Source organism: Conger conger, chromosome 7 (genome assembly GCF_963514075.1).
Source record: "Conger conger chromosome 7, fConCon1.1, whole genome shotgun sequence".
Taxonomy (NCBI): Eukaryota; Metazoa; Chordata; class Actinopteri; order Anguilliformes; family Congridae; genus Conger; species Conger conger.
The window spans coordinates 60,355,451-60,381,450 of NC_083766.1; the positions used below are offsets into that span (position 1 = coordinate 60,355,451).

The following is a 26,000-nucleotide window of genomic DNA, read 5'->3' on the forward strand; positions in this document are numbered from 1 at the left end:
AATTTCATAACAATGCAGATTGCTTGAGATAGCTTAACTCACTCATGATTAGTCATAGTAGTACTACATTAATTGTTATGTCTAAACATGTTCCCAGCAAAATACAACCCATCTTGATTACTTCGGACTTCACATAAACATGCGGAATTGAGGGCAAACACCAAGGCTTAACATTAAATGGATGCAACTCCTTTGGGGATTTACTGCAACCCTGGCCTCTACACCTGCCCTGACCAGACTGCTACCTTCACATTACGTAGCATAGCCAGTATTCTGCTCTTTATTTCTTTGGTTGCCAGGGAATACACAATGGGGTTCAGACAGGGTGGGGTGCATGCGGCTAACGACAGGTTCACCATCCTGACATCAGAATCGAGGCGAAATAAGAAAAATTCAATGATGTACACAAACAACATCGGCACATAGAAAAGCGCTACTAGAACAAGATGTTCTGTGCAAGTTAGGAGTGCTTTGTACCTGCTGTCTACCTTTTTCATTCTAAACACTGCTGTCAAAATAACGACGTATGATATCACGATTAAACTAAGGGGCACAAACACAATAATTAAACTCAGAGAAGAGGCAGTGAAAATCTGCAATGTGTTATCGTTGCAAGCTAGTCTGTACATTGGGGTGTAGGCACAAAAGTGGCTGTACACTTTGACGGAATTACAGTAAGACAGCCTGGTCATGATTATAACTGCGAACAAAACAATGCTTAGACAAACCAACCATATAGTCAGTAGAATACTGATCATGACACTGACTGTGTTGATCGAGCTCTGTCTCAGTGGGAAACATATTGCAATTAACCTGTCATATGCAAGTACAGTCAGGGAAAATGACTCTAGCGAGGCAAAATAGTAATAAAAAAACATCTGTGTCAAACATTCATTGTAAGAAATAAAGTTATCTTTCGTGAAAAATACCTTGATCATTGTAGGAATAAGTGTTGTACTGAGAACCAAGTCGACGATCGCCAGATTAGCCACGGCAATGTACTTTGGCGTGTGGAGGCGATGATCAATCCATATAATTGTAAGGATAAAGGAGTTGGACAAAATTGTTACAACATAAATAACAGTGAGGAAAATTGAATATAATACAGTAAACTTTAAGTATGTGTATGCGACTATGTAAAATCCCACTGGTCTAACAATGGAGGCGTTTGTGATCGAAGTGGTGAGAATTTCCATTGCACGTTTGCTGCATTCAGGATCTCTTCGTGCTGTTTTTCCGTTGAGGCCTGAAAGAGACACAGATGAATGGTAATACATGAAAACGTACAAACACCTGGAATTTCTGTACCCATTACCTCTATATTTTCATGCTTAGCTAATGCTCAGATCCATGCTTCCACAGAATTACATTAAAAGGGACAATTGGTAAGAGTTTTGTATTAAGGCATTGTTACAAGACCATTGTAAATCCCTTCCTATCGTGGAAAAAGCCTCACTGACATGTTGATTCACCCTCTGCCTGCGTTTATAGTAATTCAAATCTATATGAACTTAGTAGCGAACATAGTTGCACAAGTGTTGTGTCTCAGGTGGATTTTTGTAAATTCAGCAAGCTAACTAATATCTAATTTGCTTGTTGTTATTGATAACAAACTGGTATCATGTTGTAACTAGATATGTATTCTTTACTTGAATAATAAGCAATAGTATACAGAATTTCAGTGATCGCTTGTCAGGAGTGCAATTTGGGCAAGTTGCAGTTGCCTCGTTTGTGGTACACTTGTTCCATAGCCAAATAAGCTGTTTGTTCATAATATAGTTGGTTAGCTAAAGTGAAAACTTCAAAAAGTTATATAAATAATGTTGTGCAGCACCCTAAAGTTAGCATTTCATAAAGTCACCTGTTCGGCGAACATTTTCTTACTAGAACATCACGAAAAGACGGCTCTGTCGCGTTCGTCACTGTCAACTTTCCAAAACAGTGCATGTTGTGGTTTGAGGGTGTTTTGCTTTAACAGGATGGTCGGGCTATATTTCAATGATATACAGTAGGACTGCCCAACCCTGTTCTTGGAGATTCTAGTTTTTCACTCCATCCACCACAAAGCACTCTTCAGAAGAACATTATTAGGTAGAGTTTTTAGTACTATTCATGTTTTTGTTACTATGCATGGTTGAGATTTAAATAAGGCAAACTACGGTTGTAGCTTGTTGTCTTTTGTATCCGCATTCATAACTTGTCATTCGTTTCATAATTTGATGTTTCATTCCTGAGCTATTGAAGCCGGAATCAGAAAATGCCAATACAAAGCCAACTTTACGGCAATGTTGGAGCGTACTATATATCCTTATTGTTAGCTATAAATAGTTAATTTAGGGTTTACATAACTATATAATTACTCATTTTTAATGATGAAAAAAAGCATTAAGAAAAATATCGAAAGTATTTTTCCAGACAAATAGTAACTGAACTAGTGTAAAAATATTTTGTATAGTTTAACAAAAAAGACTGCACTTAGCCTACACAGTATTGACGTGCATGTAGTTTTCATACAGAAAGAACAGTTTAATATATGTATATATAACCAAACCGTGGATGTGTTGTCACGCGTATGTCTTTTGAGTAGATTGTGTCTTCTTTTTTTTCTGATATGGCTCTAGAATTGTTTCCAAAATGACAGCGTCTTCAACACGCACGTTATTTCCGTGGGCTTCATCCAGGCATAATGGAGGCAATATGTGACAAAGAACACAAACTTCAAGTAAAAGTACAACGGAAAAGCTGTAGTTCACTTTTTTTTGTTGTTCTTTTATATTTTTCAACGCTCTTTTTTATTTTACCTCCGTCCAAAAAAGTACAAAGTTTGCGTTATCGTTATCTAAATAAAACACGTGAAGCATTCACACTCCGCGGCATAGGTCACTCACGGTGCTCGTTTGATTGAATATGCCTCTTCACTCGCACTACAGAATATATATATCCTTGTGTGTGGAATGCGTGCTCTTGCCTGTTGAATACGTAATCTCAGGCTTTCCCAACCCTTCATTCTGCAGGTGGAAACACCATTGAGCTGCTAATTAGTAGAATCAGGTGTGCAAAATTAGGGTTTGGCAGCCCTGAATAATTCCATTCCCAAGAGGCATCTATGAGGTGACAGTTTACAGTGCATATGGGCATTTAGGAGACCCCAAATCGAATTACACATTGCATTTTTACATATAATTTTTACACATAAGTATACACTGCATGTAGGTGTAAGTCTGTTTACCAGACATGGGTAAGCACTAGTATCAAGTAAAGTTTATAATATCTCTCACTGGCTTCACTCAAGGAGTATCTTATCTTGCAGTAGTGCTTAATAATATTAAGAATTTCACCCAAACCCACAATAACAACAGCAGACCAATCAGCTCATGTATCAAAGATAAAATTGTATTAATAGTGTTGACACATTAAATCAGTGTATTAGAAAAAATTGTTGAATATGAATATGAACATGTATGTGTGTATGTTGTATTTGCTATTCATTCAAGTCATGAAATTCTGTTAAGTATGAAATGAAAGAAAAAAACCAAAATATATATATACTGTATGGTTCAAATTCAAATGTAGGCACGAGATGTAATTGTATTGAATGTGTGATGTGTAATATGAAATATCAAGGCAGATCTCAAAGTACCACGAATGAAACATGCGGCGTGTAATATGAAATATCAATGTGAATCTTAGAATACCACTAGTAGAATGTGTGGTGTATAATATTGTAGCGGCCTGGGGTTCTGTACCTGGGCTGGATGGGACTCGGTAGTCTGTGGCTACCCGATCGTGTTTAAAGTTTATTAGAAAATGTGTCTTAGGGCAATTTTCTATGTTTTCGCTGTGCACAGGGCGCAGCCATGTTAGAAACAGTAACGTTGTTCGCCCGTGCAGGGGTAAAGTGGGCGGAGTTATCTTCCCGCCATGTGTCCTAATGTGGTGTTCAGACAGGTCGTCTGATCTGCTATTAAAAACAACCGTTGCCCGACCTGTTTGTCAGTCTGCGAATGTTTGCTGTGAAGAGCATTACTACGAGAGTGTTTTAATAAAATGAAGCTGCCAAGCGATTCGAAAAACGCCACTATGTCTCTGCCTCAGTCTTTGGAGCCTTCGCTCGCCACAATATGAAATATCAATGTGAATCTTAGAATACCACTAGTAGAACGTGTGGTGTATAATATGAAATAGCAATGCAGATCATAAAGTTCAACCTTATCTTGGAGCACCAGCCTGCACACACGCCGTACAACGATTAGCAAAACTACATTTTGGAACTACGCGGTTCAGCAACGTTTGGTACAAATAATTCATTCTCCACATAATTACATCTTAACATGAACATACAGCAAGTATGTATACCAAAAGACACAGGTATTACTTTTCTTCATTCAAATACGTATCCTAGCTTATTCTGCTATAGCACCAACACAGCTAGCTTACATGAACGTATAACACCGTATTACATGAGGTTTGCAAATTTCATGACAGTGAAACATCACGCTTCTAGTAGTCAGCCTATGTTGACTGGTTTACATTGCAATTCATTTCGTTCAACATGTAATCTGTCGTGAACAAATTAGGTAAGTGTCCACGTTTCAACAGTATGTGATAGCTAAACAACTTTCAACTCACCAGGATAAGTTCAAAATAAACCAAAACAGCTCTTCTTAGAAATCTTCAAGATGTCAGTCAACTTCTACTTTACTCTATGAGTTCTGTGTTGTATTAATCTAAGTGATTATAAGCTATTTGTCATAAATCTTATCAAATGTCTCCGACTAATCTCCGTATCTGGGTGGATGGTGTCAGTGTGGGAAAGAGAAAAAAAAAGATCGTTTCTCCGCACGAGGAGGGTCTTAGGGAGTGTCTACAAATACCCAACTACTAATACTAGTGCCAAAGTGAGGGACTATTCACTTTAAGTAGGTGAAACTAATGAGGGTTACATAGGCATTTAGCAAGCCAGGGTGGCTATATCAACTTGGACACACTACATTTTTACACATAATGCATACAGAAATTAAATTTAGATAGCCTTGCTTGTTCATGGATAACGGGCAGGTATACAGATAAAGGTACTTATTTGGCGCTAGTCGTACTAATATGTGCATGATGAGGTTCTGAGGTGGCATGCTTGCCGAGCAACATACGGCAAAACCTAAAGGGCACACATGCATATGTCTCATCTACAAGATATTAGGGGCAACATTTGCTCCAGAGGTAAGAGCGGTCGGTTGCCGATTTGGTCCCCCGCCAAACCTCCATATTTCTTTGGAGCAGTGACATATGTGGAGTTAAACCCACTGACCCATTCTAATGGCTCTAATTTTCAGACCCCGTCCTTGCTGAGAAGTGCATTTATCTCCAACCCGCGGTGTCCTGAACGCCCCTGGAGCGAGGGTGCCAGCATGCGTATTGGAGTTTGTAAGCCCTCAGGACCGTGTCCAGTGCCCAAGGGGACTCCGGCCGCATCTTCCAGCTCGCTCTTTGGGCCTGGGAGAAGTGGCTGACGCTGGCGGTGAACGTGTCAGGGAGATTGTTCTCTCTTACCCGCTGGATGCTGTTGTCCTGGAAGGGGGCCGTGGCGGCACTGCAGGTTCCCATTTCCCTGTGTTCGTTACGCTCCCTGTGGGGTGGCCCGGCGCGCTGTGGGCGGGTGGGCGGCAGTTGGTGCCTTGGCTGCCACATATGAAGGTCCTTTGCACTGGCGGCGGCTCTGGAGCTTACAACCAAAACTACGGCTTGGCCGTTAGCTTGTGCCAAATCCTTCTGCTGCCGTCTGTGTAGCCTGGGCACATCCTTGGCCTCATCAACAAGGTCCTGGCCTCAGGAATCGGGCGGGCCTGGTCGGAGGTGCTTGCCTGTGCACACACATAAAGACACATGCAAACTACTCTTCGACACTAGACGTCCAACACTTAAAGCAACACAGAAGTACAAAATTACTATCTACTCCATATCTGGCAGCAGCATGTTGGTTTGAGGCTTATTTGATATCTTGGACCCTTGATGACAGAGCCATTTAGCAAGAGTAGAAACTGGTGTTGCTAATATGTCAGCTGAGAAGTAAAGTTAACGTTTGAAAGTAGACCACTGGGAATTGTTTTTACACATATAATTATCTTTAATAAACCAGCTACGTCCTTTGAGAACAAGGCTTCACTGTCAATGACGTATTACAGTATTACACAAGGGTCAAGAGAAAATGAAACAAAATAATAATGAAAACACAGATGGTAACACAACCTTTAAACACTCAAATGGATTTAAAGGTTGTTCTTGAGGGTCAGGAAGTCTCCTGTAACCAGAGTGCTGAGAGGGGGGTTGGGGAGTGGTAATAGTGAATATTAAAATATGTTTCCTGTTCTGTCACAGGTAAAATTGGACTAAAATATAAAAAACCCTATCGGGGGTCAGGCCATTTCTTACCTGTTGAGATTGCCTGAGCTAGCTTGACTCACTCTTAACATTACCACATTAATGAAGAGAGAAATACAAATTAAATACAGTTGAACCATGTAATGCTTGGTTTGTGTTCCATTGAGGCCAAACACAAAGCTGTTGATTGTACTCTTCAAGGGTTCTGATTATCTGTATGTTTACACTAGGACTCGGAACTGTACTGTCCTCTCAGGTCCCCTTAGCACTCATACTTGTGTTTGATTTGCAGTTCATTGTACGTCGCTCTGGATAAGAGCGTCTGCTAAATGCCATGTAATGTCATGCAATGTAAAAATGGATGCTATTCACTTGAAATTGTAATTATACTGCAACCTTTGCCCCTATACCTACCCTGCCCACGCTGCTACCTTGACTTTCTGGAGCATAGCCAGTATTCTGTTCTTGATTTCTTTGGTTGCCAGGGAATACACAATGGGGTTCAGACAGGACGGGATGCAGGAAGCTAACGATAAGCTCAGCATTCTGACATCTGTTTCGAGGCGGAATAAGAAAAAATCAATAATGAACACCGTCAAGATCGGCACGTAGAAAATCGCCACTAGAATGACGTGTTCTGTGCATGTTAGAAGCGCTTTATACCTGCTCTCTACTTTTTTCATTCTAAACACTGCTGTCAAAATACAGACATATGAGATGACTATTAAACTAAGGGGCACAAACAAAATCATTATACTCAGGGAAGAGGCAATGGACCACTGCAAACTATGATCATTGCAAGATAGTCTGTATACGGGGGTGTAGTCACAGAAGTAGCTGTACACGTTCACTGAATTACAGAAAGACAGCCTGGTCACGATTATGACCGAGAACAAAACAATACTTGCACAAATAGACCAAAGCGTCACTAAGATACTGAACATGGCCGTGATTGTGTTTATCGAGCTCTGTCTCAGTGGGAAACATATCGCAATTAACCTGTCATATGCAAGGACAAAGAGAGAAAATGACTCTAAACAGCCGGACCAGTAATGAAAAGACATCTGTGCCAAACAGTCATTGTAGGAAATAAAATTATCTTTCATGAGAAATATCTTTATCATACTAGGAATATAGGTTGTACTGAGCACCATGTCAACGATCGCCAGATTAGCCACCGCAATGTACTTTGGAGTGTGTAGGCGACGATCTATCCATATAATGGTAAGGATAAATGAGTTGGATAAGAGAGTCACAATATAAATGATAGCAAGGAAAATTAAATACCAATAAGTGAACTTTAAATGCATAAATCCTACAATGTAAAATCCCACAGGTCTAACAATAGTGTCATTTGTGATGGAAGTGGTCAGAATTCCCATTGGTCCTCTTTGAAGTTCTGTGTGCCTGTATTTTCTTTGGGGCCTGAGAGAGAAACAGATGAATGACTATCAATGAAAACATACAACAACAACACAATTCTGGCTAATACTCTGTCCCCATTAGAATAACTGTTTATCGCGGATAGGACAATACATTAAGGTTGTTCTTTTAATTGAATAAAATCATGTGGACATTTTTCCATTCAACTCGGTTTATTTTATGTTCAATGCAATACAATGCAATAGAGCACGTCATGAAATTAATGTAATATAATGTTTCAGTGTGGTGGCATTTTCGAGAAAGCAAACGTAAATTAAAATCTTCTTGTGAATAAAATAGTAAATTCATAATGGGATTTTTATTAGCAGAGCATTTTAGATGCATGTTGCATGTTATTTACTTTATGCGTAGACCTACTTTAAGTATACATATTTGCTGACTTTTAAATCTATGTTTTGACCAGATTTATCCTCATCCAGTTACTCCACCACCAGCTGTGCTGTATACATAGCAGCGTATCTACCATGCTTAATGTAAATAATGAAGTGTGCTTATGAAGGTGTTAGCTCACTGAGCACTTTATTAGGTATTTATTAGACTTTACTGCTGTAGCCTATGCACTTAGAGTTATGAGGTGTTGTGTGTTCAGAGATGCTCTTCTGTATACCACTGCTGTAATGTGTGGTTATTTGTGTTACTCTCACCTTCCTGTCAGCTTTGACCAGTCTGGTCATTCTCCTCTGACATCTCTCATTAGCAAGGTGTCTCTGTCTGCAGAACTGCTGCTCACAGGATTTTTTGTGGTTTTTTTTTCAACTAGAGACTAGTGTGTGTGTGAAAATCCCAGGAGATCAGCAGTTTCTGAGATACTCAACCCACTCTGTCTGCCACCAACAATTTTGCCATGGTCAAAGACACTTAGATCACATTTCTTCCCCATTCTAATGGTTGATGTAAACATTAACTGAATCTACATGATTGTATGCATTGCACTGCTGCCACACAATTGGCTGATTAGATAATTCCATTAATAAGTAGGTGTAATGAAGTAAAAATGTTCCTAATAAAGTGTGCAGTGAATGTATGTACATTGTTTGTATGGCTAACTAATTAACCAATAAGTACAGTATGGGGATTTGGGATATGTGGATATATTGACAGGGGTTTGGTTAAGTGTTACAGGTTAAGGACAGAGGATTATGTTTGGGATTAGTTGTTATGAATTATAGGCTTGGGGACAGTTTTGCAAGTACAATTTGTGGTTGCACTACACTACTGGTACACAGTCATAAAATAAATGCAATATATCTGTTATTGATCACAATTGTTTGGTAGCCACCTAAAAAAATGCATTTTTCTCGTATCTAATCAATCTAGGCATCTGACATACATAATCTAACAAATTATCTGCATTGTCAGTTTATGTGTGATGCTTGCATTATGTTTTCTACATATATATTACATTATCATGTCATTAGCTAGATAATATCACTCTAAGCAGGATAGGAGGTCAGTTTATACCTAACAGTAAGCAAGTTAACTATCTAGTTACATGTTACCAGCAGACCACCAGACCCATTCTTTTTGGCTGAACACTCAATAAATAGAGAATGGTCATCATAATCATTATCATCATAATTATCAATAAATAAATGAATACGTAATTATGAAGAAAACCTTTACATTAAGGAGTGACGATAAAGTTTGTGTTTGATTTTTGTGCCACCACAACGAAGTTCCTGACAATGACACAACAAAAATTCAAGGCTTCAATGGAATTCCCATACAAAATGAATGGGGGGAATTTCGGCCCTCATTATCGAAACTTGAGGTAGCAATACTAAAAGCTGTTTTTTTGTTTGTTTTGTTTTTTAAATGATGATGGTTAAGAACAACAGTGTTGAGGAATATATTAAATATAAAGAGGTAAATTCCTTTTATTGTGGAGATATTAAAAAAAAAAAAAAAAAAAACGGGATTCGGATCGAGAGACAACAGTATGGATAGGGAAACTTTGAGATGGCCGTTCGGGAAGAGAGCAACGAGCAGTAAAAGGGACACAATTGGGGATTACAAAACTGGCCCCACCCGGAGTAATCTACGGCACCATATCTGCTCCGACAGGGATTGAGAGCCCACGCAGTCTGAGCGGGAGACAACTGAACTGCGCCAGCCTATGGGACGTGGGCTCACAGCCCTGTCACCAGACTGTAACCAATTATAGGCCTGATCATAGAGGTGCATTTTTCATATAGATTTAAATATTGAAACTCCCGTGTTGATTTTGGAAGGTTGAGAAAGCTCTACCGCCCGTCAGGTTTTTTGACATTTCTGGAACTTGTTTTTACATGACATTACATGTCATTTGGCTGACGCTTTTATCCAAAGCGATTTACAGTTGATTTTAGACTAAGCGTGAGACAACCCTTCCTGGAGCAATGCAGGGTTAATCGTCTTGCGCAAGCGCCCAACGGCTGTGTGGATCTTATTGTGGCTACACCGGGGATCGAACCACCGACCTTGCGGGTCCCAGTCCCTTAACCACTACACTACAGGCCGCTAATTTCCAAGTTGTGTAGATTATACACAGACCCCATTACAAGTAAAAATGTCAACAGCACTAACGCTAAACATGCAGCATAAGATACACGAAATGGAAGCCATGAAGTGCCCTTACCGTGTTTGTCTTTGATTGTTAACTTCTTTCTACTTGAAAACGCTACAATAAAATTTCACCCAAATCAAGTCAGTGTTGCTTCAGGGCCTGTTCTGTCATAATTAAGTTATGTTATTTAAAAAAGTGCGCTAATATTTCACCCACACCAGTTCAGACATAGGCGCATGGGATCCTGGTCTGTCACACACAAGTGATTCAATCTTGAGTTTAGTTTGAGGGAGGAAGAAATCGTATGAAACTTGTGTGTCTGATTTTTCCACATCACGGCCTTTCAAATATAATCGAAGTGAATGTAGCCTACATTACAAACGTTAATGGCCGCGTTTCCCGAACTCGTTAAGAACGTTCTTAAGCTAAGAAAGTTCTTAAGGACCTTCTTAGGCCTCCCGAAAGAAGCAAACGCGTTTCCGGAAACACCTTCTTAGCCTAAGATGATCTTTCGTAAGAAGGCTTTGTAAGAAGGATCCGGAGCGTTCTTAAGAGCCTTCTTATCTCTTAAGAACGTTCTTTATCGGGAAGCCCAGCCAACTTAACAGGCTTCGTAGCGACCAAACGCTTGCAGATCCAGCCGCATCAGGCAACTGACACATGAAATTGAGGACGGCAGATTAAAGATTAAAGAGTAAAGATTCCTTTATCACTGTGCATTTGCATACAAGAGAATGAGACACCGTTTCTCAACCAGCATCTGCAGTGCAAATAAAAGAGTCAAATAAACAAAACTGTGAGATCCGTTATCAAGCAAACGTATTTTATTTATTGTGAGGGCTAAAGTTAGATACTCGTGCGCAGTAACGTTACGTTCTTAACGTTCGTAATTAGGAAAATATGTATATAGCCTATTAGGAAACAATAATCACAGCCATGCTAAATTATAATGGCCAAAGTAGGCTATGGCTGTAGGCAACTAGCCTCTAAAAAATAAGGTGTAAACCTAATCCTAAACTAAACATCCAGGAGTTTAACCACCAATTAAATATAAAATAAGGCCACACAGCACACCCGGGCAGTGCTGGCTTGGCTTGTAAGCCGGTGTGCCGGTGCCACCCAAAATTGTAGCTGGCGCACCCAAATGATTAGTGTATTTATGGCGTAAATCCTCCGTGAGTCGGCAGGCAGTAGATGGTGTAGTGGTTAATGTTACCGATTTTCGTGTCGAAGCCCCAGGTTCAAATCAGACCTCCACCCTTTCCACAGTTATTTAACACCTTATTTCCGGTTTAAACATTTATTATTATTGTTATATTTGTGTAATTGGCCATGATTCGCACACAAAATAAACGTAAGAATTTAGAAATGTTACAGGTGAGGAGTGTAACTCCAATGATTTCTACTGGGGAGTTGTTGACCCAAAACAACATGCAGACGGAAGGTTAAAAACTAGATTTATTATACTTACTAAAACACAAGTTAAGAACAGATTAAAATGTCTCAGTGTTAAAAGAGTCCATGTCAAATCCAGCGAGCTAAGAGTCCCGTTCCGGGCTCCGCTTCCCTCCCTCAGCCTCACTCGCAGGCTCCTGCGGGATGTCGGCTGTTCTCCCGGTTCTTGCACTCTTGCGACCAGGCCGTAGGCTTGCAAACCGTAGCCGGTTTCAAGCCAATTTTCTGCTGTCTGTCTCATAGGGTCTGTCTTTGCCAAAATGCCCCATGGTTGGGGTAGTAGTACCGGCAAGAATTTCAATCCACTTTCACCCCTGATTCATACTAAAATCAAAACTTTAAAGTCAAGTAATTTATTCTCCACATCCTCTTATTTCACTCAAAGGCCTTTTTGCCCCGAAAATGAGGAAATTCCTACCCTGTTACATAGCCTACGCATGACAAATTAGAAAAGAAAAGTGTGGATTCAGCCCGCAATTAGTGTTATAATCGCGTTCTGGCGCCTCATTTCCCCGCGCGTTATTCTCAGTGTTGTTTTATTGTAGGACGACACTTGTTACATCAGAACTTCATCTGGGAGCATGTAATTATGTGGAACAATCGATTAGCCTGGCATCGATTGTTTTGAATCCAGCACTGAGGGGGTGGACAGCTCCCATTAAGAACGTTCTTTCAACCCTTCTTAGGCGCAGTCTTAAGAACGCCACTAAGAAGGTGTTCGGGAAACACTTGTAACTTAAGGATCCTTCTTAGCCGAACCCTTCTTTAGAGCGTTCTTAACTCCTTAAGAACGTTCGCTATCGGGAAACGCGGCCAATATCGGCTAACATATCATACCAATCTTGTTCAATTTCTCTTTTGATTCGTAGTTCGCACACCTTGAAAACGTGCAAGGAAATCCGTGAAAGCATATGCTCGCATAACGCAACCAAATAAAAAGTTACAATTTCGAACTGGCGTCAACTGAAAGGAACCGCTCAAAACGGAGCACGAAACCGTGGATGTGATGACGCGTGGGTCTTTGGGTCGATCGTGTCTTCCTCTGCCGACATGACTCTACAATTGCTGCCAAAATGATAGCGCCTTCAAAACAATTCTGCGCCGCCCACGTCCAGGCGCTTTGCAATGAACTAACACAACTATCGTTGTCGAAGGTAATGAAGCGTGTGGAAACATTCACACTTAATCATGGTGTTCAGGAAGAAGCGGACAGATTGACTGCGCAGAGTAGAATTGGCATAGCAGTAAAACGCTACACTCACCAGTTCTCCTCACTGTCGATGCTCGTTCGTCTTAAAATGTATCTCCACTCGTGCTGCTGAATTTATCTCCCCCAAGCCCCCCGCCCCCAACCTTGCCTGTTGAATACGTAAGCCCATGGGCACCCAGGTGAAAAAAGTACTTCGTTTTAGTGTATGCAGTTTACTAGTACAGGAATTACAAATAAAGTACTACTTTCTTGCTCAGATGTACTTAGCACGGGAATATTTAGAAATTGGTTCAAAATATTGTATTTAAAATGTACTTATCATTAGCACCTGGTACAATGATACCTTTTTTCACCTGGGATGTATACTAAAATTAAGCATACTTTTGTGTACTTCTTTACTTGGGTGTTTAAAAGACACTTACTTATGTTTTAGATAGGTACTACAAGGCTATGTAGAGCCTGTGTAATTAACTGTTGACAGGTCTAAAAAACATGTTGATGTGACATGGACATTGGCAAAAGAAAACGTGTATCTTTATGAATTAAAGCAATATATACCATCTCAAATTTCAACAATCCCGTCTTTTTCTATAAAGGTTATATACTACCTCATGATACAACCTGGACAACACAAATTATTGGTAAATAATGGACAGAAATGCAGGAAAAATATAATTAGCATTAGAAATTACTGGGTATTTGGAAATGCAAAATCTAAAACCTTTGGTAACACTTTATAATAATGATCCCCTATAAGTCATTTTTAAGCTATTGGGTGATGATAAATAATCATTAACAAATCATTTAAATACGTTTGTAAATGATTCATGGATTATTGACAAATTATTTGTAATCATTATTAAAAAAATAGTTTTGTAAATGAAACATTTACATGTGATTTGTACAACACTAACTAACAAAACTTCATTTTGCTTACATTTTTTTTACGAATACATGAAAAGGGTAAAATATTTTCAATCATCATTAAGCAATTAGTTAAGTAAGTTAAATATTTGGCCCTATGCCTGCCCTGCCCACGCCGCTACTTTCACTTTCTTGAGCATAGCCAGTATTCTGTTTCTCATTTCTTTGGTTGCCAGGGAATACACAATGGGGTTCAGACAGGGTGGGATGCATGAAGCTAATGACAAGTTCACCATTCTGATGTCCGGACTGAGGCGGAATAAGAAAAATTCAATGATGAAGACCGTCATGAGTGGCACATAGAAGATCGCCACTAGAACGAGATGTTCTGTGCAAGTTGCGAGTGCTTTGTACCTGCTGTCCACATTCTTCATTCTAAAGACGGCTGTCAAAATACAGACATATGACATGCCGGTTAAACTAAGGGGCCCAAACACAATGAGTATACCGAGAGTAGAGGCAGTGGCCCATTGCAATCTGCTATCATTGCAAGCTATTCTGTACACAGGAGTGTAGTCACAAAAGTAGCTCTGCACATTGACCGAATTACAGAAAGACAGCCTGGTCATGATTATGACCGCGAACACAATAACACTTACACAAAATGCCCAAACAGATACTAAAATACTGAACATGACTGTGATTGTGTTGATCGAGCTATGTCTCAGTGGGAAACATATCGCAATTAGCCTGTCATAGGCAAGTACAGTCAGAGAAAATGACTCGAGTGAGGCAAAACAGTAATAAAAAAACATCTGAGTCAAACATGCGTTGTAGGAAATGAAGTTATCTTTAGCGAGAAATGCCTTGATCATAGCAGGAATAAGGGTTGTACTGAGCACTAAATCGACGATCGCCAGATTAGCCACGGCAATGTACTTTGGAGTGTGTAGGCGCTGTTCTATCCAGATAATAGAAAGAATAAAAGAGTTCGACAAAATCGTAACAATATAAACGACTGCGAGGAAAATGAAATATAAATCAGTAAACTTTAAATACGAAAATCCGACTACGTAAAATCCCACTGGTCTAATGGTGGAGTCGTTAGTGATCAAAGTTGTCAGAATTCCCATTGCACGTGTGTGGCGTCGAGGATCTGCGCCTGATTGCCTTCCTCTGGGCCCTGTAGGAAAAACAGATGAGTGTTGTAGAAATTCCTATTTGTATTACTTTTGCTCCGAGCTGACGGAGATGCGCAGGTCAGCCGAAACCAGATCCAGCATGACTGCATGACAAACCGAGGTGCTCCTGAGAGCTGAACTACAACGTGAAGTAATCTGAATATAAACAACCGGTTCTATCTCGTATTAACGTGATCTTTAACAATAGAATGAGGAAATACATTGAATACATTCAATTAATTTATTCAACCTATTCAACCCTTGTAGCCTTGGAGATATTTGTCCGAATGAGATTTCTTGCTTGCACCATAATTTACATTTTTGAGCAGCGCGCAGGAATTCGGAATTTAGCTACGTATGACAATATAATGCTGAAAATATAAAAATACGTTTTTATGTGCTATTTGCTATATGTGCTCAAATATAACTGAGAGCATTGTATAGTGCATAAACGAAAGTTTCGAAAAATGTGACAAGTAGCCGCCATGATAAATAGTCATAGAATCATCGAGTGTCAAATATTGAATACAGACAGCAAGATTGAAGACAGCACGTGTAGCAACAACATTAAAGCACTCCCATTTCTGATAAATAGCCAAATTTCCAAAGAGCCAAATTTCAGAGGTGATGGGTGTCTGGCAAAGAACCAAAAATGTGCCTATCAATAGCTTATGTCTTTGTAAACATTTTGCTTCGATCCTCCGTTTATGTAGCTTGATCCATAGGTAGCCTACATTCAGCCTGGTGTTTTATTTCTTACGTTTTCTAGAATGTATTCTATCCATTGAACATTGTATTTGGTGTACTAACTCTGGAATGTATGCGCGTACTAACTCTGGAATGTATTCACACTCAGTCCTGACATCTGAATGAATTGCGAAGAAACGGAAAACACTACTCACGAGTTCTCCTCAGCATCGGTCTGTGTTGAAACCCGTTCGTCTAATTTGTCTCTCCACTCATACTGCAGGATATATAGCCTGGTGTGTGGAATGGATTGTGTAGTTGGAAATTCTTTAGGGACGTCCATAACAAAATAACTGCCTAGCTAGCCGTTTGAATGTCTAATCCCGTTGGTATCTAGGCTTATTCAGTTACACACATTTGTATTTACAGCAAAACAGCTCAGGGAGTTTACCTGCCAAATGAAAAAATAGTATACTTAAAATGGCAATATTTCTAATGATCGTTTTTGGTTGCTTTGGCGACATCTGCGTTGGTAAGTAGTAATTACAGCGGAATTGTCACTGCAAATGCCATGTAGCCTACCATTACAAATTATTAATATTGTGATTATCGGGGTCACTCTTGATATAGCCACAATAGCCACAAAAACGATAAGACTGTTTATAAGATACCTCTGTAATTGTACTCCCTTACAATTACAGGGAATGTATGGTATTTTGTCTCTGAACTCTAGTACATTGGATTTGAAAATAAACAAATACAGACTTTTACCCTATACTTGAGTGTATTGACATCCATATCGGGTGTGTAGGACTTATACCCCTTTATATACATATTCCCTCCATTTTAGGGGACCAAAAGGAATTGGGCAGTTGGCTTCTCAGCTGTTTTCAATTAGACACAATCCTTTTCTTATTGATATGATATATCAAACATCCATGGCATAGTGGAGCTTTGGGTAGGTCTCAGGTTAGTTCTGGTGAAAAAAGTACAGTAAAGTCCAATTCGTTAAAGTAATAATATATTTCCTGGTGCTAATGACAAATGCATTTGAAATGTACAATTTCGAACCTATTTTTTGTACTGAGTGCACTTCAGTGCTAAAGTAGTACTGAAATGGAAACACAATTATGTTGTAAAAACACATTCAAGTACATATCTTTGGCACTTCATGTTCATACATTCAAATGAATCTCTAAAAGCGATGTAAATATATTTTAAGCAGGCTATAATTAAGGCATGTTATCAGCATTCTTTACATATGCTTAATGATATACACTCACCAAGCACTTCATTAGGTATTTATTAGACTTATTTTTTAGACTTCTACTGCTGTAGCCTATCCATTTAGACTTATTATGTGTCGTGTGTTCAGAGATGCTCTTCTGCATACCACTGTTGTAATGTGTGATTATTTGTGTTATTGTCACCTTCCTGTCAGCTTTGACCAGTCTGGCCATTCTCCTCTGATGTCTTTCAGTAACAAGGCATTTCTGTCTGCAGAACTGCTGCTCACTGGATTTTTTTGTTTCTTTCACCATTCTTTGCAAACTAGAGACTAGTGTGTGTGTGAAAATCCCAGGAGATCAGCAGTTTCTGAAATATTCAAACCACCTACCACCAATGATCATTCCACGGTCAAAGTAAGTTAGATCACATTCGTTCCCCATTCTGATGGTTGATGTGAACATTAATTGAAGCTCCTGATTTGTATCTATATGATTTTTTGCGTTGAACTGCTGCCACACAATTGGCTGATTAGATAATCGCATAACTAGGTGGAATAAAGTAAAAATGTTCCTAAAAAAGTGCTCTGTGTGTGTATATAGTATAAGTACAAACTTTAATGAAGCATACATGAAGTATGCTGACAATAAGCTTTAACAGGTTAAACAAACTTTCATAACTGAGTTTTAATGCTTTCAAAAGTTATATCCTGTTACCATCGTGATTGAAAATTGTACCCTTAAAAAAATTAATGGATGGAAAAAAATATATAAATAATGTATTTTTGTAAAACTACTTCTGAAATATATTAATATATTCTGTGTTATTCTACTGTAAATAATCGATTTAATCACTTTATATTGCATTTAACTGCTTTGACATGCCTTGCCAAAGCACTCACATTTAGACCCCTGTGAACCGCAATTAGTCTCCCACCTGTGCTGGTATCACAGAGGTAAAAAAACTGAGCTTGCAGCTTCAACAGTTGCATGTTTACACCCAGGTCCACACTGTCATTGCACCCATGAACAACGTAAGCTCCCAAAGCTAAATTGCGGTACAAATACATTGTCAGTAAAAAATGCAGTCTGTGTAAAACTCAGGATGAGAGGGTCAGATAAGTAACAACCTGCAATGTAAACCTCATCAATGTGATTTTTGTACCAATGGGATTACATTTCATAAGATGGGAGGGGGGTTAGCAGTTGGATATTTTAATCACTGTCCCAGAAGAATTCCCAGGTACACACATTCTACACTCACACCAGGACATAAATTATGCAGTTTGAGGGGAGAAGCACATTAGTGTCACTGGCTTCAACACTGATCTATGGTGAGGAGAACTGGTGAGTAGTGTTGATCTGCTGTGCTACTTCTACTATACGCCTTCATTAGTTTCATTTTTCATAATTCTCTGAGATGCCAGGGCTGTAACTGTTTCCATGAGCTTACTTTTGACGTGTAAGTGGAATAGCCACAGATAGTAGGAGAGATCGGGGCACAACCTCACACTTTTAGCTTAATTATCCCTCTATGGTACACATTATGAGTTTTTTTGTTGTTGTTGTTCCATTTTACCTGAACATCAATTCTACAATGATTTCATTCAAGTTTAACCTTTCACATTTTTTTGGGTAATTGTCATTTATAAATACCTAAGGAAAGTAAATGCGTTTAATTGCTAATTAAGTAGTCAGAATGCAATCACAATATTTATTTTCTTATTTTATTTAATTCATTTTCAACTCCAAAAACAATTTACCAATTCATTTTTATCCCAAACATGAATGTTATAGAACGTAGTAGAACAATGAGCACTGATGAAAATGACTTGCTTGCAGAGCACCTCAGCCACTGAGGTTTTATTCCTGTACCTGACATCATCTTAAGTCAATCTTAAACATATCAAAAGTTGAGGATGGCGGCAAACTTCTAACACCCGATTTTGGGGATGTCAATTTATGCCTAAATTAACTTTCTTTCATTTTTCATGATTTATATCTTCCTTCATAATCACCTGATTACATTTTATGAGGAAACAAGAATTATAAGAATTGCTTAGATTTACTTGGACAAAAAATGGACAGTGAAAATGTGTTTTTGAGAATCAGATATCACAATTAAGGCCTGATATCTTCAAAATGAAAATAGATGAATGTGTCTTGACACCAGATGGGAATTCTACATTATAAGAATTCCCAAGATACCAAATACCAAATTATTTGTTTGCATGTAGAATTATGGCCATTTATTCATTGAGCGATGTAAAACCTACATTGATCAATATGGATGTAAATACCCACAAATTAGAGCTGACAGTCTGCCCTTTAACGTCATTCAATGTTTAATTTCAAATCCAATGTGCTGGAGTACAGAACCAAAAGAAGATAAATGATACCACTGTCCAAATACATACGGGCTGCACTGTATTTCGGCATGTGGGTTTGAAGCTAGCATGAATTTGTGGCATAAAATTACTAGAGACTAGAGAAACTACTTATTACTGCCATAGAAGCCAAACAATTTTACCTACAATATTGTGACAGCAAAACAAAACAAAAAAAAAAAGACGGGAAGAGATTTATTCTCTTTCCACGTCAAAATAATGTTTTTTTTTTTTTTGTGGTCAATTTTGTCCTGTGAGCTCAAAGGGAAATATGGGTTTGAAAAATAAAATGGTGTTGAAAGATGGTGTAACCAATGTTACAACTGTCCCTGGTCTCCTCCACTATATTCCAAACGAGTCAACTGGTACATTAGCCATTGTCAGGTCATGCATTTTTCACAGATTTTCATTCATCTGTTTTTCTTTCAGGGCCCAATAAAAAAGCAATCAAGCTGAATGCCGCAAATGTGCAATGGAAATCCTCGTCACTTCAATCACAAACAACTCCATCATTAGACCAGCCGGATTTTATGTAATTGGATTTACAAATCTTAAGTTTGCGCATTTATATTTAATTTTTCTTGGCTTCATTTATATTGTAACAGTTTTCTGTAACTCCTTTCTTGTTTCCATTATATGGATTGATCATCGCCTACACACTCCAAAGTACATTGCCGTGGCTAATTTAGGTATTGTTGACTTGATGAGCAGTTCATCCTTTATTCCTAGTGCGATCAACACTGTTATCACAAAAGATACCTTCATGTCCTACAATGCATGTATGACACAGATTTTCTTTTATTATGGTACAGTATCACTAGAGTCATTTTCCCTCAGTGTACTTGCCTATGACAGGCTAATTGCCATATGTTTCCCTCTGAGGCATACTTCTATCAACACTCCCACACGCATGATCAGTATTTTGGCAGTGGCTTGGTTATTTTGCGTAAGCGTCATGGTGTTCTTGGTTTTACTGTTGGAAAAAAATGATTATTGTGATTCACTCACTGTGTCCAACTTTTTCTGTGAGTACGCACTTGTGCACAGTCTATCGTGCAATGATAACACACTGCCATGGGTGGCTGGCTCTTCTCTCAGTTTATTGATTTTGTTTGGGCCCCTGGGTTTAATCGTCATCTCATACGCCTGTATTTTGAGAGTCGTGTTCGGGATGAAGAATGTGGAGAGCAGGTACAAAGCACTTGCAACGTGTACAGAACATCTCGTGCTGGTGGGGATGTTCTACCTGCCGACCATAATTTTGTACATCATTGAACTTTTCTTATTCCTCGTCCATCCAGATGTGAAAATGGTCAACTTGTCGTTAGCCTCATGCATCCCATCCTGTCTGAATCCCATTGTGTATTCCCTGGCAACCAAAGAAATCAGGACCAGAATACTGGCTACGCTCCAGAAAGCCAAAGTAGCAGTGTGGGCAGGACCAGCGTAGAGCCATCTTCATATCATATGATATGATAACATCAACGTAGATTCAGGTCTCTGCATTTGGCTTCAATTGCGCATTAAGACTTGAGGTGAGGTGTGTTTTGTAGCGAAGTGGTTTTTTCTTGAAAATAGAAGATCACCAGTACCCCACCTACACCCCTGAAGCAAGAATTCCCTTTGAAAGTTTAAGAATTGCATTGACAGCTCTCTCTAAAATGCTATTTTCAGCTGTATTGTCTTGTGGTGGGATTTCTTTCCTCAACCAACTGTCACGCCCCCCTGCTCCATTTTATCATTTTCCCCTTTTGCCTTCCATAAGCGGCACCTGGAGCTTATTGCTGCTTTGGGCGGTGGTAAATCTCACACCTGTCATAGGACACCTGTCTTGGTTGGTTTTTGCACCGTCAACATTGCAACACCAACTGCATCCAACACTGCTCTCAGACTGATCTCTCATACCCCATTTTAGCTGACTTTAAATAAATAACTGGTTATCCTGTAAATCTTTTGTCACGTGTCTCATTTTCCTGCTCACGACTAAAACGAGCGGTCGGAACACATCCTACCTGTTTAAATAAAGGTAATTACATTTAAAAGAAACAAAAACTTTCTACATGTAATTTATTTTTTACTTCTTTGCTGAAATGTAAGAATAAATTTTTTTTTTTACAGCCCAGCGAGTTTGCATCACTGAGGGATAATAACAGAGCTTGAAACCAAGTTATTTTCGGTCCATTTGTTTTCAGCAAAATCTGAATTTTAAAAAGTTTATTTTGTTTCTCACAGAGATAATGTTCTTGAACTGGTTTGAGTGAAAAAAAAAAGCAAAGTTTGTACCTTTTCTGCTACCTTCCAAACATTGAAATCAGCACAGTAGCCTGTCTGAAAACATATAATCCCTGTGCCTGTGTTTGCTAGCATAATAGTAAACATGTGGAAATTGAATATTGGGCTGCCTGTAGCGTAGCCGCTAAGGTACATGACTTGGACCCGGAAGATTGGTGGTTCAAGCCCCCATGTTGCCAGTATAAGGTTTACACAGCCGTTGGACCCTTGAGCAAGGCCCTTAACCCCGCATTGCTCCAGGGTGGAATGTCCCCTGAGGAGCAGGGACTTGTCTATCGTGGTGGCACAGCCCCCCCAAAATATGATTACACTCCCCAACGCCATTGGGCTAGAGCACTCTCAATCTGACAATGCCCAACGCCATTGGATCAGAGAGCTGTCAATCTGACAATGCCCAACACCATTGGATCAGAGGGCTGTCAATCTGACAATGCCCAACACCATTGGATCAGAGCGCTGTCAATCGTTACCTGTTTCGCTGCCAATTGCTAACTGGAAATTTGACAATGCTCAACGCCATTGGATTGCGTGCTCGCTGTCAATAGCTGCTTCATTGGCGATGTAGAATCGCGGTGCCACGTTTTTCAAACAGGAAACGAGACACGATTCGATCACAGCCCATGTCTCTGTTCCTGGTATGTACACACTCAATTATATATTTTGAAATATGCGGACTGAGGTGGGCGGCACGGATGGTGCAGTGGGTAGCACTGCCGCTTCACAGCAAGGAGGTCCTGGGTTCGAATCCCCGTCGACCGGGGCCTCTCTGTGCGGAGTTTGCATGTTCTCCCCGTGTCTGCGTGGGTTTCCTCCGGGTACTCCGGTTTCTTCCCACAGTCCAAAGACATGCAGGTTAGGCTGATTGGAGAGTCTAAATTGCCCGTAGGTATGAGTGTGTGAGTGACTGGTGTGTGTGCCCTGCGATGGACTGGCGACCTGTCCAGGGTGTATTCCGGCCTTTCGCCCAATGTATGCTGGGATAGGCTCCAGCCCCCCTGCAACCCTGTTCAGGATAAGCGGGTTAAGATAATGGATGGATGGATGGACTGAGGTGTTGTCGTTCTCTGCTGCAATAATATGCAAAGGCGAAGTAACTACAGATAACAGCAAGAGTCATGAGTGATGAAACCTTGATTGGAAGGCCTACTGAAGCCTTGATTGCCCTAGTAAAGATGACCCTCGCGGGTATAACGGCTTCAAAAGCGGCCAAAAGTTCCATTATAATATTACGTAGCTAGCCAGTTAGTTAGCTTAGCTAACGCCACTTCGGCAGACGAGTGAATAGCTATGACTCTTCTGTGTTATTCACCAGCGGTGCACAACCACATAAATACAAAATAGAAAAAATCTTTGGACAGTGGTACAATTCATGTTCTTTTGGCACTGAACACATTGGATTTGAAATGAAACAGTTAAAACAAGGTCAAATTGCTGACTGTCACCTTTAGTTTGAGGGTATGTAAATGCATTTGAGTGATCCCTGTAGGAATGTTATACCCCTCCCCTTTTAGGGGACCAAAAGAAATTGGACAGTTCCAGTCCCTTCTCAGCTCTTTCTGATTAGAAAGAAGGAAGTCAGGGAAGAAGGTTGCTCAATTGTGTTACAATAAAGCCAGTGGTATCATTTATTTTTTTAATGTTGGTGTAACTCTTTAAGTTATGTTACTGGATTATTTCATGCTGTATTCACCATGCCGAGTTATTCTGCTCTAAGGCAGTATAATATTTTATACTGCCTTAGCCATCATACATACAATGCCTTTCTTTTTCTAAATCCAGGCAGGTGAAGGCTCCTCATGGGACATTCCCCGCTGGAGCAATGCAGGGTTAAGGGCCCAACGGCTGTGTACACCTTATGCTGACAACATGGGTTACATTGCATTACGTTAATGGCATTTGGCAGACGCTCTTATCCAGAGCGACAAACAGTTGTTTAGACTAAACAGGAGACAATCCTCCCCTAGAGCAATGCAAGGTAAAGGGCCTTGCTCAAGGGCCCAACGTCTGTGTGGATCTTATTGCGGCTACGCCAGGATTCGAACCACCTTGCGGGTCCCAGTCATTTACCTTAACCACTACACTGCAGGCTGCCCCATGTTCCATTTACGCATGTTTACTATTATGCTCGGGAAACACAGGCACAGAGATTATATGTTTTGAGACAGGCTACTGTGCTGATTTCAATGTTTAGAAGGTAGCAGAAACTGCACGAAATTAGCATTTTTTATTTCACTCGAACCAGTTCAAGAACATTATGTTTGTGAGAAACAAAAGCAACTTTAAAAAACAAATGGATCAAAACGAAATTGGTTTCAAGCCCTTATAATATCCCACAACGATGCAAACTATCTCTGTCATGGGCTGTTCTCAGAAAGAAAAGGCCTTTAAATAATCAAGTAGACATTGTATCACAATATTTGCCTCATAGATCTAGAACTTAATTCGTACATTTCAGCAAAGTAAAAAAAAAAAATTAGAAAGTTTATTTTTCAAGGAAAAGTTTTTTTTTCTTTTAAATATAATTACCTTTATTTAAACAGGTAGGTTTGTTGAGGAAAAGAAATCTCATGACAATTGTATAATACAGTATTACGCAAGCACACCACAAGATACAGCTGAAAATAGCATTTTAGACAGAGCTGTCAATGCAATTCTTAAACTTTCAAAGGGAATTCATGCATCAGGGGCGTAGGTGGGGTAGTGGTGATGAGTGATCTTCTATTTTCAAGAAAAAAAAAATATTCAGCAACAAAACATTTGGGCCCACCTAAAGGCCTTAATGTGAAATTGAAGCCAAATGCTGAGACCGTTGATGTTATTGATATGAAGATGGCTCTATGCTGGTCCTGCCCACACTGCTACTTTGACTTTCTGGAGCGTAGCCAGTATTCTGGTCCTGATTTCTTTGGTTGCCAGGGAATACACAATGGGGTTCAGACAGGACGGGATGCATGAGGCTAACGACAAGTTGATCATTTTCACATCTGGATGGACAAGGAATAAGAAAAGTTCAATGATGTACAAAATTATGGTCGGCAGGTAGAACATCCCCACCAGCACAAGATGTTCTGTGCATGTTGCAAGTGCTTTGTACCTGCTCTCCACATTCTTCATTCTGAATACGACTCTCAAAATACAGGCGTATGAGATGAGGATTAAACCCAGGGGCGCAAACAAAATCAGTACACTGAGAGAAGAGCCAGCCAACCATGGCAGTGTGTTATCATTGCACGATAGACTGTGCACAAGTGCGTACTCACAGAAAAAGTTGGACACAGTGAGTGAATCACAAAAAGACATTTTTTCCAACAGTAAAACCAAGAACACCATGACGCTTACGCAAAATAACCAAGCCACTGCCAAAATACTGATCATGCGTGTGGGAGTGTTGATAGAAGTATGCCTCAGAGGGAAACATATGGCGATTAGCCTGTCATAGGCAAGTACACTGAGGGAAAATGACTCTAGTGATACTGTACCATAATAAAAGAAAATCTGTGTCATACATGCATTATAGGACATGAAGGTATCTTTTGTGATAACAGTGTTGATCGCACTAGGAATAAAGGATGAACTGCTCATCAAGTCAACAATACCTAAATTAGCCACGGCAATGTACTTTGGAGTGTGAAGGCGATGATCCATCCATATAATGGAAATGATAAAGGAGTTGCAGAAAACTGTTACAATATAAATGAAGCCGAGGAAAATTAAATATAAATTAACAAACGTTAGATCCCTAAATCCGATAACGTAAAATCCAGCTGGTCTAATGATGGAGTTGTTTATGATTGAAGTGGCAAGAATTCCCATTGCACGTGTGTGACATTCAGCTTGATTGATTTTCCCCTGGGCCCTGAAAGAGAAACAGATGAATGATAATCTTTTAAGAATACATGACGTGACAATGGCTAATGTACCAGTTGACTCGTTTGGAATATAGTGGGGGGAGAACGGGGACAGTTGTAAAATTGGTTTAGTTGTAACACCATCAATTTGACCAATAAAGGAAGAGTTGCGGCAATGTGATCACTACTGTTCAGACCCATATTTCCCTTTGAGCTCACAGGAGAAGTTTGATTACTCTGTGTTATATAGTTGGTGTCTTAAGCCAAAAAACGTGATTTTGACGTGGGAGGCGAATAAATCTCTTCTCATCTTTTTTTTGTTTAGCAGTCACAATATTGTCGGTAAAATAGTTTGACTTCTATGGCAGTAATAAGCAGATTCTCTAGTCAATTTGATGTTACAAATTCAGGTTAGCTTCAAACTCACATGCCAAAATACATTGCAGTCCGTAAGTATTTGGACAGTATAATTTACGTTCTTTGACTG

The 26,000-nt window shown here is 39.6% G+C and overlaps 3 protein-coding genes across 3 annotated transcripts; all 3 read right to left on the minus strand.

Moving 5' to 3' along the window:
- Positions 1 to 218: 218 nt before the first annotated feature.
- Positions 219 to 1,196, minus strand: LOC133133506 (olfactory receptor 52B2-like). The gene has a single exon (XM_061249608.1). The coding sequence runs from the start codon at positions 1,194 to 1,196 to the stop codon at positions 219 to 221; it is 978 nt and encodes a 325-aa protein (XP_061105592.1).
- Positions 1,197 to 5,355: 4,159 nt separating this feature from the next.
- On the minus strand, positions 5,356 to 7,757 carry LOC133133507 (olfactory receptor 1496-like). The gene is made up of 2 exons (XM_061249609.1): positions 6,795 to 7,757; positions 5,356 to 5,817 (listed from the first exon to the last, which is right to left on the minus strand). Exons 1-2 carry the CDS (start codon positions 7,755 to 7,757, stop codon positions 5,356 to 5,358), a joined length of 1,425 nt encoding a protein of 474 aa, XP_061105593.1.
- Positions 7,758 to 14,047: 6,290 nt separating this feature from the next.
- On the minus strand, positions 14,048 to 15,025 carry LOC133133508 (olfactory receptor 6N1-like). Its single transcript, XM_061249610.1, has one exon. The coding sequence runs from the start codon at positions 15,023 to 15,025 to the stop codon at positions 14,048 to 14,050; it is 978 nt and encodes a 325-aa protein (XP_061105594.1).
- Positions 15,026 to 26,000: the final 10,975 nt, after the last annotated feature.